We start from the raw sequence: 22,259 nt of genomic DNA, 5'->3' as shown, positions 1-22,259 counted from the left end.
GTGAATGGAATATTAACTGAAGAGATAAAATTAGAAGCTGGTACGAGACAAGGATGTCCCCTGTCCCCAACATTATTTTTATTGGCTATGGAAATATTGACAAAAATGATAGAAAAAGATGAAGAATTAGAAGGATATAAGGGGTATAAGATAAATTTGTATGCGGATGATACTTTAATTATTTTGAAAAATGTAGAGAAAGATCTGAAAAAGATATATAAGCATTTGATAGAATTTGAGGAAATGACAGGATTGAAAGTAAATTGGTCAAAGTCAGAATTATTGATGGATAGTAATGGTAATGAGTCTGAGAATATGCAAGAGCAATTTGGGATAAGGATTAAAAACACATTGAAATATTTGGGTATAATCTTAAGGTTAAAGAATTGAAAAAACTTAATTATGATGTGGTGATTAATGAAATTGAGAAGAAGATAGATAAATACAAAATTTTAAAGTTGTCTTGGTTTGGTAGAATTGCAATGTAAGATGATGTTGCTGCCCAAGTTCAACTTTTTATTCGAGATGCTACCACTAAATTTGACAGAGAAAGATATTGAAGGATATCAGAAAAAACTGGATAAATTTTGTAACGGTGGCAAAAGACCTAGATTAGTGAAGAAAATGTGGTATCAAAATCAAAAGGAAGGTGGATTAGGAATCCCCAAATTATTTAATTATTACTGTGCGTATGGTATCCGGATAGTGGTAAAAATATTTAAAGGTGAAGATAACTATTGGAGAGACTTAGAGTTAAGGGATATAGAGAAATTTGGATCAAGGTGGTTTTTAGATAAAGCAAATTTAAAATGTGTAAGTAGAAGTTATTGGTTAAAGGGATTAAGTAAAATGTGGAATAAATTTGTTAAAATTTTAATTCCGGATATAATCTTTTTGGGGGAGACAATTGGAATTTGGCGATTAAAAATAATATAAAACGTAATGAAGTGATTAAAGAGGAAAATATAGAAATTATTAGAGATTGGATAAAAGTTATGGGAAATGAAAGGAGGAATAAAGAAATTATTGAAAAATTAGGGTTAAGTTGGTTTGAAAAAATACAGATAGAAAAATGGACAAAAACACTAAAGGAAAATTATTCGATAAATAGATGTGAAACTGAATTTGAATATTTAGTATCTCGGATTATGAAAGATGAAATTGGGCTAAAGGGACTCGGTAGTAGGGTTTATAAGATTATAAATACTGATGAAAAATTACAAAGAGTGATGAGGACAAATTGGGAAAAAGATCTTAATATTGAAATACCAGAGTCAGATTGGAATGTGAATTGGAAGAGTAGAATTATGAGAACTTTATCTATAAGGATTAAAGAGCACAATTATAAAGTTGTTTGGAAATGGTATTTGACTCCAGTAAGATTGTCACAAATGGATAAAAAATTAGTAAAAATGTTGGAGATGTGAGATGGAATTGGGGACTTATGAACATATGTGGTATAATTGTGATAAGGTTAAAAAGTTTTGGCAACAATTGGAGAAAATGATATTTGAAATGATGGGGAAAGTAATAACATTGAGAGTGGAAACTATATTATTGTTGGTAATTAAGGAAATAGAATTAACAAAATATGAAAAGAATTGATTAGAATTATGATTATAATAGGTAGAATTATAATAGCTAGATATTGGAAACTAGATGTGATTTTTAGAATAGAAGAGTGGAATTCTGAAATGTGGAAATTAGCTTTAAATGATAAAATGACATGTGATATTAAAATTAGAAGTGGTGTGTATAAAGAAGATATTTTTTGGAAGACTTGGAAACCATTTGTGGACTTTGCGCTTGGAACATTGGACGCTTCAGTACCTGTACCTCGAGAACGTGGATTTTGGCAATCATGAGGATATATCCGAAGACCCAAATCTTCCTTTTATGTATAGCACAAGGGTGTAATAATGTATTTTCTTTTTGTTTGTTTGTTGCAAAAAAAGTAATAATAAAAAAAAAAAAGAAAACAGGTGGGGAGGGGGAATGAAGCTGATCCCAAGAGGAGGACCTTAACTTCACTATTTTTAATGACATCATGAACTTTTCTTTCCCATCCTTTAGTTCTCTAGAGGATCAAGCAAGTAACCCCAGCAGCAGTAATAGCAGCCAGGATTCACTGCACAAAGGCTCCAAGAGGAAAGGCATCAAATCTTCAATTGGACGCTTGTTTGGAAAGAAAGAAAAAGGGCGTTTAATCCAACTGAGCAGAGAAGGCACTACTGGACAAGGTAATTGATTGTCTTCACCTTTTCTAAATAAAGGAATTCCACAAATTTTGTGGAAACTGACCATTTTTTCTTTCTGTGTCCTTGGAAGTACAGAAAATAATATGATGGAAACAATAAAAATAGAACTGATAATTAAATTTCAGTTAAATTTCAGTTTGCAGTTAAATTTGTTTCCCTCAATTTTACCAATTCCAGGATTATATTTTCATTTGATTGAATTATTGAATATTTTAATACAATAAAATATAGTAGCTGTAGAAATGCATCAAAGGCATTAGAAAGAAATAATACAGGGCTGCAAAATGTATGTTGATAATATCCCATTTATATCAATAAAGTGTTAGTCAATACGATTGCAGTAATCAGATCTTCTAAATAGGAATCTGAACTATGAATTATCAGAAGCAGTGAATAAAGCTAATGACTTGATCAACAGAACTGGATGGATAAGGAGTGGTATAGCTTGAAAGTACAATAGCAGAAGCAGAGAAATCGGCCAAAGGACGCCCTTGATTCATTCAAGTTTTTTATCAGGATGGAAGAGGCCATTTATACCAATGAGTCTAATTCCCTGATCAGTGTATGAATCCAAATTAAAACATACTGAAATAGCTACCTGTCCTCTGAACATTTGTATTGAATAGATGCCCAACGCTCTTCTGGATCATTGATCCCATTGCTTACTTCTAGACTGAATATGAGAAATAACAAAAGATGTTCTCCCTTTTTAGTATACAGTACTGGAAACTGAGCACTAATCTTATTACTAATCTTATTCATAAGATTAGAGATAGAGATAGAAATCTTCCTATTTACCTAAATTATCATATATTATTGTACAGCAGGCTGGATTAGATCACTGGTGGACGATTGAAATGTTTTGAAACAAGGAAGGACTAGGAGTACAAATGTTTGCAGAAGCATGCCATAGTTTAGCAGTCAATGAGAATGTCAGTGTAGCATGAGGTTTACAGAATTATCCACAGAAGATTTCAAGAACAGGAAATAAAGTCTTAGGGATCCTTTTTATTTTTGTGAGTGTGCATCATTGGGTGCTCTTTCCTTCAACCCACTTTCAAAGAATGGGAATGAATCAGGATGGCTGATAATAGTCTAATTAGGGTTTAGTAAATACAGTTATGGCAAGGAGTCATAGACATGGATATTGAAAGTAATAATGTAATGAGACCAGTAGAAGGGAAGGCATGGAAACAGAAGTCTGGATTGACAGGATTATGAAAAAATTAAGGAAGAAAGGACCTAAACTAGGATGAAACCCAGGATAAATTGGTTTCATCCCAGTTTAAGTCCTTTCTTCCTTATTTTTTTCATAATCCTGTCCATCAGTAAAACAGTTGTTACTAATATAGATGAAAAAGTGAGACATTGGGTGAAGATGAGAGATAATTTTATAATAGTATATATTTAAGATTAGTGTATTGTTGTGGTAGTATAAAAAGAATCTCTTCAGCTATACTGTTGGATTCTCATGGATACTGTCAAATATTAAATCTTCAACCTTAAATTAAACTAAGTAAAGCTTGCTACTCTTGGCAGATCGAATTACTGAGTTTAAATTTCTTGATAGCAAATTGAATTTCCTGAGTAGGCATAAATTAGTTTGTTTTTGATTTTTTAAAAAGGGTTATTATATTTTTATAATATTATTATATATCACCTATTATATATATCACAAGGAGTATCTAATCTAATTCTTCGTCTATTGTGTTTCACAGTTTTGCTAACAGATTCAGAAATGAATATACAGGACTCTCTTGGTCTTGGCAAGCTAGGAGCACAAGCAGAAAAAGATCGACGGCTCAAAAAAAAGTGAGGAAAGTTGTATTTACTGTCTTAATAAATATTGTAGCAATTAGTGGAAATTTATGTCTTGATTTGGGTATAGTTTTGATGAGTCACTGAGTCTTGACAAGACACTGTAGAATATTTAGGAAATATTTTAGCACAAGTTTTCACATTGATTGGACTGAATTATCATCCTAGAATAAGCTCATTTTTTCCTGAAATAAATTGTTATAAAAGTTTAATTAACTGCTTTGTGAGAACTATTCTGTTTCCTTCTTCTGAAAGAAATACTTTATAACATTTTCAAGTTTCTTAAAGAAACAATTTAAATCTTCTGAAACTTCATGATTCTCTTCTTTCAAAGGCTTTTTTCTCTACATTGTGAAACTGTTTTAAAAGGATTACCACAATTTAGCAGAATAGACTTGCCTGTCATTATCTGGGCAAGTGATCAAGACATATCTCTTTCAGAAACTTCCTAAGAGCCTATTCAGTTAAAACAAAACCTGGTTTAATTAAAAAAAAACTTTAAAAAATCTTCCCCCAGATTTTTTATAACCAATGGTCCAGGTATCACATCTGACACCCACTCACTTCCTAGAATATGATAATTCTTTACCTACAGAAAGTTGACTCTGGTCCTGATGCTAAAGACCACCCTTCCACACTCATATGTAACTCTATAGCTGCTATCTTCCAACTAAAACTTAGACAAGAGGCTTGTTAATTCTCTTTTGCCAAGGAATAGAACCAATTTTCTTTAATGGTGCCAGCTGCTCATTCTCGTGTCTTATGCCAGAGCACATGTGGCGTTGAACAGCTGAGATGTGTGAAGGAAGCATGTTGCCAAAATGTCTATCAGCATTCATACTGGAAAGCTATTGCTGGCTTTCCAGTTTTGCTCAGTGAACTCAAAATGTATGATCAAGGTAGAATAATACCAAATCATATTAACTGCATATTGCATGCTTTCCCTTTGCCACATTCTGTGGGACAGCTTGCTAAATTTGTTATCAACTGTTTAGATATAATTTCAGATTTGTGGCTTTGTTTGTTTTTCTGGAGGAATGCACAGCTAGTAAGAATTGCTATATTACTGCTTCCCTGTCCAGACATGAACTTTTGGAAGATGCTAGAAGAAAGGGTATTCCCTTTGCTCAGTGGGATGGGCCAACTGTGGTGTCCTGGTTGGAGGTAAGCTTCTTTTACCTATTCAGTTTAAATAATCATGTTTGGCCAGGTAACCTGAGTTCATAATGGAGTGATATATTTGGAAACTGGTGTTGCATATCTAGATTGCAACTGGTGTTGCAAATGAAGACATTTGAGGGAAGTATCTGGAAATAGAATTTCCATTTTACACATTCATAGTGTGAGGATCTGGAGTTTTATCATCATTTTGAATTGACTTTGCAATATAATCACATGCACAGATTTTTTTCCTGTGCTGTGTTGCAAAGTCTGATTTTTAATTTCCTAGGGTCATTTTTTTAAGTAGAGGCATGTGATTATGTTTGTAATAGCAGTAAAAGTGAGCAGGCAAGATACGGAAGGTTTTGGCTACTCACTGCCCTAAGGGTAAATTGACAACCTTTCTCAAGTTTGAAATATATACAAATATATATAATGCCACAAACTTTGATTTAAACTGTATTAATAAAAGACATAATTTTCTCTTTGGATCCTAACAAATTTAAGTAAAAATATTGAAAATATTATGTAAATATAGAGCATAGATATTTTTGCGTATTGTTGTTTTGACTACTCTTCCCAAATGTTAATAATTCAGCATAATGTATCTTAAACCATGAAATGTGGGGATGATATAAGCAATATACAACATTGTCATAATGTATGTCATAAGAATAAGAAGAACTTAATAGTCAGTCAAAATCTCATCTTTCAATGCTTTTGTTCATTGTAAATTCTTAGTATGTGAAATTTGTGCAGTTCAAAATGCAGACTCATCTCTGGCCTTTTATGTTGTAGCTTTGGGTGGGCATGCCTGCCTGGTATGTTGCAGCTTGCAGAGCTAATGTGAAAAGCGGTGCAATTATGTCTGCCTTGTCAGATACAGAGATCCAGAGGGAAATTGGAATTAGTAATGCCCTTCACAGGTTAAAACTGCGCTTGGCAATCCAGGAAATGGTGTCTCTCACAAGCCCTTCTGCTCCACCCACCTCCAGAACAGTAAGCACTCTATCTTGGCTTCTTGAAATGTATAATCTGGGTTTTCTTTCCCTATTTAACACTAAGAACCTGCATTTGAATAGATGTAAAACAAACACATAGCCCTTTAGTCAGACTCAAGACTGCAGGTCCTTGCTAAGAGTCTGATGAAAATTGAAATCCCCATATTCCTCAGAGAAAGTCAGTTGTATCGTACCCTTTCTGTCCCATTGTAATATATGTTTGTAAAATCAGTAAAGGATATTGTGCCTTCTTCATTTCTCTATACTTGCCAGAAATAATTTCACAATAGCTTTATATGAAGTAGTGAGTTATTGTTATTATTCCTATTTGTAAATTGATAATAATGTGCCTTATTAGCAGCTATGACAGCTATTGCAAGATGGGTTGGGGTTTGGTGAAAAATGTCTGTTTCTTCCTGAAATGTAATGATATACTTGCTTTGTGTTCCCTGCTTGCTGTGTGAGAAATATTAATACTATAGGCAGAAATATATGGAACAATATGTATTGAGATTCTTTCCTGTGCTCACCCAACAGGAAGAGCAGGTAATATGCTGAAAATAGAAGAAACAGACTATAGTTGTAGGTCTTTTAATGTGGAATTTCTGAAAGGTACTTCCTTCAGTCTACAACAGCTTGATATTACAACATTCCTGGGAGAAAATATCTATTACAAAACCATAATTAGCATTTGATAAGGGTGTCAGCAGGGTGTTACAAAAGAAGTCAAGATGGCAGATACCCCTGATATTTGGATAGAAGACCTTCAGGAAATTCTAAGGCTATAAGCTATTGATATTGTGCAATAATACTGGCTACAGCTTGTAAAAGAAAATAAGTAGTTTCCAGGAGCTGAGTTCAACTCAAGGGAACTTTTAACTGTTTTTGACATTGTCACAACTATTGATTCTATGGCCTAAGCTATGGCCACAGTAGTGGTTTTGAGTTGAAAAGTTTTATTGAATATTCCTTGCTTTCTGATTCATATTTGTCATATTTTCACTCTAGTCATCTGGAAATGTCTGGGTTACTCATGAAGAAATGGAAACCATGGCTCCTTCAACCAAAATGGTAATTTTTGTGTGTGTAAGAGAATTCTGCCATCTTGTCCTCACTGTAAGCAACAGGAAAATAATTTTGCTCCTGATTAAAAAAAAAGAAAAAGAAAGAAAGCTCAATTTTCACCAAGCAATTGAATTGTTTGGTTTAGTTAAGAAGAATAATTGAAATAACATAAAGAAGTAATATCAATTGTTCCAAGCCATTTTGGGAATTCTGAAAATAGTTGGAAAGACAGGGGCCTAAGTGGCCAAAACTTCAAATATGCCTTTTCCTATCTGATACAAATGATCTACTTCAGGGGTCTCCAAAGCTGACTGAGGAACTATGGGAGTTGAAGTCCACAAGTCTTAAAGTTGCCAAGGTTGGAGACCCCTGATCTACTTCATGTTCAGAAAGCTAACCTGAATGCAAATGCATAGTAACTGATTTGTTCTAGTAAGGGGCTCTTTTGTGATGCGTTCTGGCGCTAGGCTGGCTATAACAGCTATTTTACTTACTGCACTAATATTTGTATATTAGTGCCAGAGCGAGTCGTTGTTGTTGTTGTTGTTGTTGTTGTTGTTCTTCCTCTTCCTCTTCCTCTTCCTCTTCTTCCTCCTCCTCTTCTTCTTCTTCTTCTTCTTCTTCTTCTTCTTCTTCTTCTTCTTCTTCTTCTTCTTCTTCTTCTTCTTCTTATTCTTATTATTATTATTATTATTATTACTACTATTATTATCTTATTATCACTTGTTCTTATTCAAGTGGAAATGAGGGCATTATATAAAAAATTGAATATGTTATATAGATAAATAAAAACTTTCATGTTTAGATAGGAATAAGAGAAACATGTTCACCTATCTAATCTTTTTGTCCCACTATTTCTGTGGATAGTATATCTTTAAATATCTAGCACATGCTTTTTGATGAATGTGTGTGGCATTTTGCTTAAATCTGTCTGCAGCTCTGGGAACAAATAAAGTGATTTATTATGGCAGAAAATGCAGTATATATGTTTCTTTATCGATAAGCAAAGAAATACATTAGTTGTGTTTAGTGGCAACAAACATCCAAATCAGCATTTGGCCAAAGTAAAATCACTAGTTTCACTACTCATTTTGATAGCTCCTTAAGAACAAGACTAATTAATTGAGGGTTTTGTTTGTTGTTTGTTTTCAAAACTTCAGTACATTCTTGAGAGATCAAAATGCCAACCACAATGAGATACGCTAAATTAGAAACGGTGAATAATTGGAGTCTCTTGCAACTGTGTTTATGTGATAGTTTTTTGATCATGTTGAATGTAGACAGTGCCTCTGCTTTATTGGGGAAGGGGAGAAATAAATGCGGTTTCATGTGGTATCTGACTTTACTTATTTTATCGACATGCTGCATTGTTACATTTAGGATACTGAGGAAGGCAGTTGGGCACAGGTGAGACTCCTGCATTATTTTGTGGGTTTCCCCCCCTCTATAGTACAAATACAAAACTCAGTAATTTCCAGCAAAATGGAGTTATGTAACATCTGATTATGTTCAACTGTCTTTTTAAGCAGTTCTCCCAAATTCATTTAAGATCCTCTTAGAGAATAATGGAAACAAATGCAGAATATTTGAAAATCTTCCTATACTTCCTTTTGGTTACTATTGTATTACCTTACTATTATATCCAAATGGGAAGCTAGTTATATTTGATTTAATAATAACTAATTCCTTGTCAAGGATATAAAACATATAACATATAAAATCTGCTACATTGATTTTATTGGTGCTTTTCATTTAATTTTAGCATTACTTATACCTAACCAGATTCTTTATTCTTCCTGTTTCCCCCACAAAACATTAATATATCTCTAGTATGTTTTTTTAAACTTTCTTTTAAATATCAGATATCTCTTATTTGACAAGCAGAAAGTAAAGAATTCTGTCAGGAATGAATAGGGAATAGTTCTCTTTTATTTTCAGATTTTGCTTCCTTACCACTGAAAATTTTAATAGTTAAGAAGACAGATCTTCCTTTGACAGCTAAGATCTTTTGAGCCAAATTTTCCAGAAATTCAGTTGCTTACTTTATCTATTAATTCTGTGCTTAGCATGCAACAAATTCTATTTCTCTGTGTCTTCAGACTCAAATAAAATTAACATTCACATAAAAATATTCTTCAGATAAGTTGCATTATTAAAAAAAGCTATGCAGTCAGTGGTGGGATTCAGCCGGTTCGCACCACGTCAGGAGAACCAGTTGTTTACTTTCTGAGCAGTTTGGCAAACTGGTTGTTGGAAGAAATCATTAAGACAGAGAACCGGTTGTTAAATTACTTGAATCCCACCCTGTATGCAGTGTATTTATTCCTAAGGTACTGAAAGCAGAATATAAATGCTTTATTTGTGTTTAAGGTTTTTGAAGTATGGCATACTTACATTACAGCATATAATGTGCATAGTTAATAATACTCAGGCAATCGATTTGAAATTTTGTTCAACTGTTAAATTTACAGTAGGTCATACTGTCATATATAGAAAAACGTATTTGAAGCTATATTATATAGAAGTTACCATTTTTGTTTGCAAATTGTTTCTCAACAAAAATTGTTGAGGTAATAGAATTATTTCAGGTCTACTGAAGGTGATCCTGAAGCATTTTAAAGCTGTTATATCACTTATTTCTGTGGCACAACTTATTAGTATATTTCATTTGAAATTTTATATCTAAGATAGAAGATTTCAGTTATCTGGTAATTTTTCGCTACTAAAATGTTCTAATTCCAATCTGTAGGCCTTCCACTCAGGATTCTTTCAGTATTGCTAATAGGTATATTTACATGTGAAAGCCAGTTTGGTGAGGAGATAAGGCAACAGGCAACGGGAAACTGAGAGATGTCAGTTCTAGTCCCACCTTACACGCAAAGTCAGCTGAGTAACATTGCAGCAGTTTCTCACAGCCCCAGGAAGGAGGAAATGGCAAACCACTTCTGAAAAACCTTGCCAAGAAAACTGTAGGAACTTTTCCAGCCAGTCTTTGAGAGCTGGACACTGTTAAACAAGAGGGAAAAAAACAATTATATGTCCTGTTTATGTTATTTGCTTTTTCTTTTTAAAATTTCCACAGACTCTGGCTTATGGGGACATGAACCATGAATGGATAGGGAATGAATGGCTTCCTAGTCTAGGTCTACCACAGTATCGCAGTTACTTCATGGAATGTCTTGTGGATGCACGAATGTTGGATCATCTGACTAAGAAAGATCTTCGAGTGCACTTGAAGATGGTAGACAGTTTCCATCGGTGAGCAAGTTTTCTTAGGACAGTGTTTGAAGCATTCTTGCAGCCACCTTAAATTCCTATAGTCAAAGGTTGTGTAATTTTTTTTCAGGCTGAGGTCCGTATTTCGCTTTGGAGAATAGGGCCATACTGCAAAAAGAGGTGAAGCCTGGACAGACCCCAAATCTGATTTAATTTTATTCAATAGGATTGTGCTTTGGATTCAAAGGCAAGAAAAGGTTTGGGAACATGCCAGGATACAAATACAGCAGTTGTCTGAAACTCTTTAAATCAAATACGTCTTTTTCAGGATCCCATTTCTACTCCCAAAGGCAACCATGGGGAGAAGAAATGAAGCTGCTTCAAGTAGAAAGTGCTTCACAAGCATGGCTGTGTGCTCCAAGCACTTTTTTGCTTTTAAATCCGAAGCACTGAGTGATTGTATCTTTACATTTAAACTATTTAAACACAATTAATATATTTCTCTGCAGTTATATGTTTAATAGTTATAATTGATCATATTAAAATTAATATAATTAAATATTTGAAAACAAATCTTAAATATCTCTGAGACCATATCCTAAACTTGATTTAATTTAAAGTTGAAATTTAATGGATAAATGATAACTTTGATACAGTTATCTCCCATGTATTTAATAACTTTCTGCTTCTGTTACATTAAAAAAGCTACAGTTTAGTGACAGCTTGTGGAGAGGCTCTGGAAACTGCATCCAATGCTTTTGAGAGTTGCATGTGATCCTAGAAGTTCAACTTGTACACTCTGGCTTTTATCAGTCCTTCCTTTGAATGAAGAGCAATAATAATAGGCATGGTAAGAGTTTTTTAGGCTGAGTAGTAGCATATCCCATAAATATTAAACTCTCAGGTTATATACTACATTAAGGCCAAAAATCAGAAAATTGGATGAATAATGTAGACAGTTCAGTATTTTTGAAATAGTGTCAAAAGTAGCTATGTATTTATGTCATAGGCAAAAAATACATATTCACATGCACACCTCTTGAAAGTAAAAGTGGTTGGACAATTGATATGCCTTGTTCTAAGTATTGCATTGTTGCAGAACAAGTCTCCAGTACGGGATTATGTGCCTCAAAAGACTGAACTATGATAGAAAGGAGCTGGAGAAGAGGCGGGAAGAAAGCCAGCATGAAATCAAAGGCAAGTAGCAATTTAGAAATGAAGTCAAGGCAAGCTACAAAAATATAGTTGTAGTGGAATATAGTCAGGAGTAACAAGAAGGATGGGCTCTTTCCCAGAAGGCAAAGTGACAGTAGAATTTGGAATGTCTGGAGGCAGAAAGGCAGTTGGACACCCCCCCCCCAGCAATTCTCAGAGTATAACAGATAAAGCGAGTTAGAAGGGACGTTGGAGGTCTTTCTAACCCTATACTATTTCAGACAAAATGGTTGTCCAATCTTTTCTTAAAAACCTCCAGTGTTGGAGCACCCACAACTTCTGGAGGCAAACTGGAGGTTTACCTGTAATTATTTCAGTTAATTGCTTTAGTTTAGTAATATACTTTTTGTAGGTGAGCAACAATAAAAGAACTACTCAGAACTCCAATTAAGGTTCCTGGTTCTCTGGACATGACTGTAGTTCAGATTTGAAGTATAGTTTCTAAAGCTGCATTTTCCTTTCTATTTTTCAAAAAAGTCAAATCTCTTTCTGAAATATAGGCCTATTTTTAGTCAATGCTGTTTACCAATTTTCCAAGTTATAGAGAGTAGAAATACTCCACAGGCTTTCCAATTACTGACTTTCCAGCAGGATTTGTTGTGCGTGAAATCTGTCTCAGATTTATCATTTCAATCTTTCTTATATTATTATATTTCAGTATATTTCCTGTTATTTTATATATCATGCTTATGTGTCCTTGTAGGGGATTCTGGCTGATGGGAGATTGTAGTCTTGGAGTATAAGTAACTGCCAGGGGTGCAAGGTGGCTGGGACTGGGCTTCTGTGGCTATGGTTTCTTGGGAGAGCAAGAGGTTCTTTTGCGCTTTGCTGCTGGGCCAGGCTGGGCTTTGTTCTGGGACTACATACAAAAGAACACACTCCAACTCTTCATCCTTCATCAGAAGGTGTCCTCCAAAGCTTTTTTATGGTGCCAGATGATCATCCTGGCAAGGATTAATTGAGTCATGCTGTTCTACATATGGAATGAGGCTTGTCTGGTACTAACTTCAATCTTATCTTTGCAAAGTTAATATCATCTAAGCAAAGTTTTTTTTAAAAAATTCCTTAAATATTATGGCATATTGTAAATATTCTTTATTTTGCTTTGTTGATTTCTGTTTTTCATGGCTTCGCTGATTTTATACTGCTGCTTATGTCATTTTGAACTTTTCATGTATTGAATTTGACTGTATTTGTTTTCATCGTGCTCATTTATATTCACTGTAGTTAATCTCAGCCATATGTCAGGAGCACTTCTGTTCTGCCTGCTACATCTTCTTTCTGGACTGTCTTCAAGCTAAAGGTGTAAATATAGATTTTTGGTGTATAAATAAATTAGCACATACTTGTTTGACATTTTACAGTGGGACTTATTTCCCCAGAAACGATACTAGAAGAATATCATGACTTGAATACACAAGATGGACTATTTTTAGATACTACATCAGTATTTTGTTCTTTTTATATCATGAACAGCTCAGAAACAGTGAGCGTGAGCATTCTTCTGGGTAATTTCATTTATGTATATAATTTCAATGTCTTCTAGATGTGTTGGTCTGGACAAATGATCAAGTAATACATTGGATTCAATCCATTGGGCTTAGAGAATATGCCAATAACATCGTTGAAAGTGGAGTCCATGGTGCACTTATTGCTCTGGATGAAAATTTTGATTATAATAGTCTGGCACTTATTTTACAAATTCCCACTCAGAATACTCAGGTAGGAAGAAATGTTTTACACCAACAGAGTTGATGGTTATTTCTCATATAATTAATAAACCTTCTGTTCTTTATGAAGAACATCTTCCTTGGATTTTTAATCTAACACTATTAAATTAAAATAGAAATGATACAATAAAAGTTACTTTGTTGTGCCATAAGTTATTTCAGTTACACATTTCTTCCTCTTAAGGGTAACCAAAGTCTATGAGACTGAAAGTTTATCTTACTGTTCATTGCAAATCTGTCTATGAAATTCTTTTTCTGTTTCTCTAGTGGTGAAATACAATTTTTTTACTACTAGTTCTGTGGGCGTGGCTTTGTGGGCGTGCTGTAGCTTGGTGGATGTGGCTTGATGGGCATGGCAGGGGAAGGATACTGCAAAATCTCCATTCCCACACCACTCCGGGGGAAGGATATTGCAAAATCTCCATTCCCACCCCACTCTGGGGCCAGCCAGAGGTGGCATTTGCCAGTTCTCTGAACTACTCAAAATTTCCACTACTGGTTCTCCAGAACCTGTCAGTATCTGCTAGATTTCCCCCCTGCTCTATACCATTATGAGAACTGAACCAACCAGAGTCCTGATTTTCAGAATTTTAGGATATGGATGAATGCATCTTTTTTTTAACACTCACAAAGGCATTTTGTATTCTTATTTTTAAAGACAGAATGCTGAACTAGATGGAGGCAATTGATTTGCCTTGACCAGGAGTGATAAGCTTCTAGTATGTGAGATTTAATTTATTTACACTAAGTTCTACCAAGAGGAGGAATTAAGATAAAAATGGATGAGTGAAATCAAATGCAGTAAAAACACTCTAGTTGGAGCTGGTAGTCTCCCACAACTGCTATGCCAATACTAGAGTTATGCAAATAGATATATAGAAACCTACCCCTGTGTTTCTAGGGGAATCTTGATGGTCTACCAAAAAATATGAAGAGATCTACTAGAATAAATATCAATTTATCTTTTTCTTCTTAATAAACAATTTGCATTAGTAGTTTTATTTGCCTAGATTGCTTCTATTTAATTATTTGATATTGTTTACAGGCACGACAGGTGATGGAGAGAGAATTCAACAATCTTCTTGCCTTGGGTACTGACAGACGACTTGATGATGTGAGTACGTCAAAGTTTAGGCAGCGTAACTAGTTAAATACCTTTACAGCTACTGATACAACGGAGATAACAAGAACTATCATACACGAGGAGAAGGCTTGAAGAAGAGGCTTTGAGGAGGAAAAAACACCCTCTAATGGCTTCCTTTATATATGAAGCTTCTGGCCCATTCTGCTGCCTCATTCTGTTGCATCGGTGGCTGAGTACTTACAAGAACAGGATGGGAATTTAAGAAATATTGTGCTTATACTATCAGTTAGGAAGCAACTGGAGATCTGGAAATAGAACTGGTATTATAGTTATCTTCTTGGAGGTTCACTGTAATGTTCAATTATGTGGAGGAAAAATAGAAGTGGGCACTTCCACATTGCAAACATGCATGGGGTGAGAGAGTTATTATAAAATTAGGTGGTAGGGCAAGAATTAAAATGGGAACCATCTTATTTCTTGAGAGAGAAAGTCTTAGGATTGGCAAAACATATGTTATTTTCTCTTCTTTTAGATCTTTGAGGGACAGTGGCTTGTCAAAAACAATTCCAGCAACCTTGTTTTTAAAGAAATGCATACATAACAACCCTGAGTAGATCATCTAATTTAGGTTAATTTAAACTCTTTCAGCTGAACAGAGCTAATCTAAGACAGTGTTCCTCAACCTTGGCGACTTTAAGCTATGTGGACTTCAGTTCCACGAATTCCCCAGCCAGCATTATAACAAATTCTGTAAACAAAATTTCATTTTCTGTATCATAGAATCAACTCCTAAAAAGTAGTAAGAATGATATATGTTCCTAAATTCCTCTGGGCAAAGAAGATCTTTGGAAATACCGCTATCTTCAGCTGCAAGTAGAATACTTCTTTGTCATTTTCTATTTCCATTACAGGTATTCCTCAAGTTACTACCATTTGTTCAGCTAGCATTCAAAGTTCATGAGGGCACTGAGCAAAGGGACTTACGACTGGTTCTCAAAGTTCCAGCCATTGCAGTGCCCCCATGGACACATGAACAAAATTTGGGCACTTAGTGACCAGTTGTAGTGTCCCACATTACATAATAGCCATTTGTGACTTCCCCTGCTGGCTTCCCACATAAAAAGGCAGGGAAGGTACACAAGCAGGGAATTTTGCAAGTTGCTTGAGTAATTTTCTCGCTCCACACCCAGCCTTTCTTTGCATCTCTCCCTCCTTTCTCCCTTTGCTCACATGCAGTAAACGATGCTGTCATGTAACAATCACATCACTTAGCAATGGCAATCCTAATCTCAACTGCAGACATAACTTTAGGATTGCCTGTATTGCCATTGCAGGAGATAGCAGTGACAAACTGTGGGACAGCCTGTTTCCAATTTTTTATCCAACACCATGATTCCAAAATTATGGACCTAATTTCAAAGCATAGTGTTGCTTAGATGTGACCATAGTCTTTAATCCACCAATACATACTTGTATATGGTGAATAATATTTGGAGAAATTTCTAGTTCCTTTTTTCTAATATGATGAGAGAAAAAGTTCAAAGGTTTTCTCAAAAAGAAAAAAAATATGTCTTCTGAGAAACCCAGTTCTACTTGAAACCCATGAATAATTAACCCAGTTCCAGTTTTTACAGGCTGTCCTAATCTTTGATCTCCCTCTGGAGATTGTATAGTTGTTGTGGTCCGCCAGCAGCCTGTGGAGCTGGCAACAGAGTCAGATAGCGATGAGGCTGAGGAAGAGCACGGGCCAGTCCTGGAGGCTGGGGAAGGCTCAGATGAGGGCTCTGCGTTGGAGGCAGAGGTGGGGCCAAGGCCATCGGGGAGTGATGTGCGGACTCCAGAGCCTCCAGAGGCTGACAGTAGTGAGGCAGAGAAACAGGAGGAGCCTGTTCCTAATGCACGCATGAGAAGAATTGCCAGAAGGCAAGAGCAGCTAAAGCAAAGAGGACGATTCGGGAGTAGGGCCAAGAGATGATTGGCCCCTCCCATAAGGCTTACAAGAACAGCAATGGCATTTGGACTCTTTGCCGGAAAACAACATTGATAGCTTTGTCTTGTTGCATTTGTTTCATATCGGTGTCTTCTGAACATTTGCCAAGAAAGGCCTTTGGTTGTTTGCCTAATTGGACCAAGATTGGTGATAGGACTGAGGAATTGTGTTGGGAGGAATTTGCTTTAATTTAGTTGGATTATGCTGAGAATAAAGTAATTCTCAGCTGTTCTAATAAAGTTTGTTTGTTTTTACACTGAGTTTCCTACTACCTACTTGAGCCTGGGTCACAACAATAGTCTCCTGTGGTTACTCTGTGCGATATATAAGTATTGTTTTCTTTATAGGGTGAAGACAAGACTTTTCGGCGAACTCCTTCTTGGCGAAAACGTTTCCGCCCTCGAGACTTTCACAGTATCACCATGGTTAGTGGATCAGCAGAAACGCTTCCAGCAGGTTTTCGAGTGACCTCTTTGGTGCCTCTGCCACCTCCTTCAGCACCACCGAAAAAAATGCCACCAGAAGGTAGGGTGAAACTCTACCATTATTCATGAGACATGAATTACACCATTCTAAAAACTTAGATGATTCTCTGGATCCTGCATGGTGTGTATGGTATATTCTCTGCTGATACGCAGCCCAGTGGTCTATTCTTTTAAGCATTGGCCTAACTACTAAATAAATATTGTGCATTGAATTTTTACCTCCAAAACATTCAAGCCTTTATTTGAGTTCCTGGAACTTGATATTGATATAGCACAGGTTTGACATAGACAAAAAAATTAGAAGAATAATTAATGTTTAGAATTAGAATAATTAATTAATAATAATTAATAATTAATGTATGCTGAAAAACATACCGTGTTTCCCCAAAAATAAGACCCTGTCTTATATTTTTTTGAACTCTGAAATAAGCGCTTGGCTTTATTACCATGCGCTCAAAAGCCCGATTGGGCTTATTATCCAGGGATGTCATATTTTGGGAGAAATGGTATATCTAAATTCCATTCAGAGCATTTCCTTAGTTGCCTTAGTTGGGGTTAAGGAAAAAGTAAATTATTTTATGAGAAGTTTCTAATACAAAAAAAATAATTTACTGATTACTTGCTAATATATTCGGCGCCTTGGGTTGTGTGTAAAAATAATAAAGACGAGATACAAACGAACAAACAAAATATAAATAAAATATAAAGGTAATTAAAATATAATATAAAAATATTTGAATTCTAAAATAATTTATAATTAACGATTTCCATGGATGCCCTTTTCCATGATCATAAACTATGAAATTCATTTCACTACTTTTCAGGTTTATTAATAGATTCCTTCACTGTTTTAAAATTTCTGTTACCATATCCTAAACCATTTGTTGGTGAGACCATGGTTATGTGTTTCATGGCTTTTAAGCTCATTGGATAATAATTTATTAAAATATATATCCGCTAAGAAGTTCACCTAAATTATGAAATGGATAATAAGCCAAAATAGGCAGTCATCAACAGGCATCCAAAATTTAATAATGAGCTTTGCATGAGAGCTTATTGACCCCACTAATTGCATGCTTTTGTGTGCTGTGCTAAATGGTTTGCAGTTGGTGCACCTGGGTCCCAAAGGCTGGAAACATCCACAGTTCGGACATATTCCTGCTGAAATGCAATTTCCAGCGGGAATTGGCCAAGGCTCCAGGTAAGTTTAGAAACTAGGACAGAACAAGCACAGTTTTCATATTCTATAGAGGATCCAGAAAATAATGGATGAAACCAGAAGTTACTTGATATACAGGTAGTCCTCGACTGCAACTGTTCATTTAGCGACCGTTCGAAGTTACAACAGCACTGAAAAAATGACTTACGACTGTTTTTCACACTTATTACTGTTACAGCATCTCCTGGTCACATGATCAAAATTCAGACGCTTGGCAACTGATTCATATCAGTTGCTGTGTGTCCCAGGTCTTTGCAACCTTCTGACAAACAAAGTCAATGGGAAAGCCAGATTCACTTAATAACCATGTTACTAACTTAACAATTGCAATGATTCACTTCACAACTGTGGCAAGGAAAGTTGTAATTGGGACAAAACTCCGCTTAACAACTGTCCCTCTTAGCGACAAAAATTTTGGGCTCAATTGTGGTTGTAAGCTGAAGACTATCTCTACCAAATTCAGTTCTTTACCTTCATATTGCTAAACTCAGATTTTTTTACCTATTACTGGGCGTGACTTAATTGACTTTTTTTTGTTAATAATCTGTTTAGTCCAGGGGTCTCCAACCTTGGGAACTTTAAGACTTGTGGACTTCAACTCCCAGAGCAAAGCTGGCTGAGGAACTCTGGGAGTTGAAGTCCACAAGTCTTAAAGTTCCCAAGGTTGGAGACCCCTGGTTTAGTCCATGTCTTCATGTATAAGCTGGGTACAAAACCAGTTCTCCCTACATTTAATTTTCAAGAGACAATATTAAGATAAAAAAGAAAGCCCTTCACCTCCAGCCAAGAAATCTTGTTATATGACATGAGTCAGCAAAGAAATGATGAAAATAATTGACCTTTTTAGTTCCAGCTTCATCCCTTAAATGGATAAAATAATGCAGGGCAGCAAACAGTAGAAAGTATGGTTTAAAATGAGATTTATTCGTATTGATATGGATTCCTGCTCGGCTGTGAAGCTTTCTGAATGTCTCCTGAGGTGCTGTCCTTGAGTTTCTTGAAAGAAAAATAAAATAAAGAAATTAAAATAAAGAACAAAGAAATAAAATAAAGAAAAAATGCTAATAGCATATGAGAGAATATTATATTTTAACTCAAATTATACAAGAATGAATAGCTATCAAATGGCTATAACAATGTCAATAACAATGACAGTATTCTAGAGTGAAATGCAATCTTTTCAAAACATTTATTAAAAGGAAACTGTGTTCAAAGCCATGTTAATAATTATAACATTGGCACTGAAGATCTATTTTATGACATATCAATTACCACAGTAGAGCTTTTAGACACCTTCTTCTATTCCAAATTATTGGGGATGTTTTCTTCACACAGCAGGATACTGATCAGCTTGGTTACATATTATAAGAGATGCAAGTGACTGAAATGTCCACAAAATCTTAGTGGGTTATAACAACAAAGAGGAGGGAGCATTAGGAATGTGCTGAATAGAGGCAGGGAAGGTCTCTGTGGAAGTGAAGATGACAGCTGTTGGATAAAGATAGCAAACTTTATCCCTTCCTCCCCAAGGCAACATCAACATTGATATTGATAACAGAGACAAAAACAGACTTGTCCTTGTTTATTGGGGAGTCTAGATGTATCACACTTTTCTTTGTTTTGTGTCTACCATTTGTTCTGCAACTTCTATGTTTATCAGTAGAGAATACATTCTGCCTCTTCAATAAAGGCCTAGTGATGTAATATGCCCGCTCCATTGTTTTGACAATTTCAGGTGAGGCAACCTTAATGGAATCATGTAACGTAGCAGAGAAAAGAGGCATCAACCAGGAGATTCTCCCATATGTTCTCATTAGTGTGGGGTCATTCACTTGAATTCAGTTCTTTGAGGATGCCTAGCCTGTTACCAGAGGTGGGTTTCAGCAGGTTCTGATCAGTTCTGGAGAACTGGTAGCGGAAATTTTGAGTAGTCTGGAGAACCGGTAGCAAAAAAATTTGAAACCCACCACTGCCTGTCATTCTTTAGAGCTGGCCCTACTAAATAGTTATTGGAGGTGCCATGTGAGAACATAGAGCTAAATTAGTTTTTCTCAGTATTCCTTTAAAATACTATAGGTGAACTCTTTCCAGGCAGGTGCCCTTGAATTATATTAGGACTTAGTGGTGAAATCCAAATTTTTTTACTATTGGTTCTGTGGGCGTGACTTGGTGGGTGTGGTGTGGCTTGGTGGGCATGGCAGGGGAAGGATACTGCAAAATCTCCATTCCCATCCCACTCTGGGGCCAGCCACAGGTGGTATTTGCCAGTTCTCCGAACTACTCAATATTTCCGCTACCGGTTCTCCAGAACCTGTCAGAACCTGCTGGATTTCACCCCTGTTAGGACTGAACCTGAAAGCACGCAGTTTTAAAAAATGTGATCCTAATTCTACTGAAAAGTGCATAGACACAAAAGGTGAAATGATTTTATCAACAAACAGTATATATTTCAGGACAACCTTAATTGCTGTTGTAAAGCAAAATTAGATTGCCAGTTCAGAATGAAAACAAATGCAGAACAAACTTCTCACAGTACAATTTCTGTTCTTATTGAAGTTTAATTATCTCATTTTTTCTGGTCTTTTGCAGCACATTCCCACTATCTTTATGGTTATATGCTGGCTGCTTTCCGGGAGTAGGAGATTATGCCGGCTCCTTTAGCTCCAAAGAACTGAAGCTACTGGTCAATCATTTTAGGCCTCATGGCCAGCAGAACTTTCTTCCTCCTGCTTGTATACAACCCTCTGATCTCCTGTTTGGTATCCTTAAATCCCAATCAAATCTTTTCCCTTGGCTTTAAAGATACCCTCACTGAGAAAGAGAACAGGCTTCTCTGTCTCTTAAGTCTGCACTATGTATGACACAATGATTTTGACATAGGTTTGGTAAGAAGTGGGTGCACCTTAATGCTGCTCTGCAGCAGTTCCTGCACCGTTGTCTGCCTGTGCTACACTCTGCCATTATGCCTGAGAGCAGCAGAAGCTGCTTGTTCCTACTGTACAGTTTGGACCTAATAAGACAATCACCAAGAAACAAGGCAAATGAAGATGGGAAAGCCCAGCTCTGAACTCTTCCTCAGGTGCATTGGGCTTCTGCTGGAGCTTCTCATCGCACCACAAGACTGTGGACAACATAGGTCCTCAGTTAAGAAATACCCAGGCTAGAAACAAAATGGACTGGTGCTTGATGGAGAGAAGGAAGAGGTTGGTTACCAAGCAAGTTTTGTATGGGCTTTTCTTAGATCCCATGTTCATGTATGGAAGCAAATTAAACCCAATGCTGGGAAAGCAGATGTTCTGGACATCTCTGTTGGCTATACCAGGAATACTCTATCTTTTCCACATAGACAGACAGAAAATCCCCTTTCCTTCTCTCTGCATCTACAGGTAGCCTGTGATCCCCACAAAATTTTAGCTGTTAATATTTCTCTCTCCTAGGGTAGGATCTGTTTGTCTCTTCATGATGCCTTTTGCCTTGTGTGCCCCCCTATTACTGATGTGGTATTTCTTGGTGGCTGGAATGCCATATATTCATACAGTGCTGTTTGAAAGTGCAATATCCAAGAGACTGTACAGTTGCAATGTCTTTTTTTGGTGTACAACTTGCCTAATACAGTATTAAATATTTTTTTAATTTACAGAGTAAGTGATCCCTTTATATGAATAATCTCTTTCTTTTGTTATATTGGTACTGCATGGATTCCAAACCCTGCAAATAGGTCAGGAATGGGTGTATGTGTGTTCCAATAAATCTGATTTTAAAACAAGGCTGATTGTTTCATACTTGTCTTCTACATGAATGCAGCGTCTCTCCTCAGAATCATATCATGAATGTAGTCAAACTGGAAGGTTTATCTCATTTACTTATTCTATTTGAAAGATTTATTATCTCTCTCTCTCTCTCTCTCCCTCCCTTCCTCCCTTTCCCTCTTCCCCTCCCTCTCTCCCTCCCTCTCAATAGCTAGCTAGCTAGCTATATAGCATCTATCATCACAGTATATAAAATTTATATAATTGC

The 22,259-nt window shown here is 35.9% G+C and overlaps 1 protein-coding gene across 3 annotated transcripts in view; it reads left to right on the top strand.

Moving 5' to 3' along the window:
• Positions 1-21,985, top strand: part of PPFIA4 (PTPRF interacting protein alpha 4) — a 142,215-nt gene extending 120,230 nt beyond the window's left edge. For 2 of the 3 annotated variants that reach the window (XM_058176119.1, XM_058176120.1), the window contains exons 19-30: positions 2,074-2,240; positions 3,977-4,070; positions 5,159-5,240; positions 6,036-6,236; positions 7,247-7,309; positions 10,386-10,561; positions 11,619-11,716; positions 13,281-13,456; positions 14,510-14,578; positions 16,886-17,063; positions 18,130-18,224; positions 20,832-21,985. In XM_058176119.1, the coding sequence (XP_058032102.1) occupies positions 2,074-2,240; positions 3,977-4,070; positions 5,159-5,240; positions 6,036-6,236; positions 7,247-7,309; positions 10,386-10,561; positions 11,619-11,716; positions 13,281-13,456; positions 14,510-14,578; positions 16,886-17,063; positions 18,130-18,188 (1,363 nt within the window). In that variant the 3' untranslated portion in view covers positions 18,189-18,224; positions 20,832-21,985. The remainder of the gene's footprint in view (positions 1-2,073; positions 2,241-3,976; positions 4,071-5,158; positions 5,241-6,035; positions 6,237-7,246; positions 7,310-10,385; positions 10,562-11,618; positions 11,717-13,280; positions 13,457-14,509; positions 14,579-16,885; positions 17,064-18,129; positions 18,225-20,831) is intronic. The other variant, XM_058176121.1, reaches the window with a different exon arrangement.
• Positions 21,986-22,259: the final 274 nt, after the last annotated feature.

The sequence above is a fragment of the Ahaetulla prasina genome, chromosome 3, assembly GCF_028640845.1.
Source record: "Ahaetulla prasina isolate Xishuangbanna chromosome 3, ASM2864084v1, whole genome shotgun sequence".
Lineage (NCBI taxonomy): Eukaryota > Metazoa > Chordata > Lepidosauria > Squamata > Colubridae > Ahaetulla > Ahaetulla prasina.
Note: the sequence above shows the minus strand (reverse complement) of the source record. Positions and strands in the feature narration are given on the sequence as shown.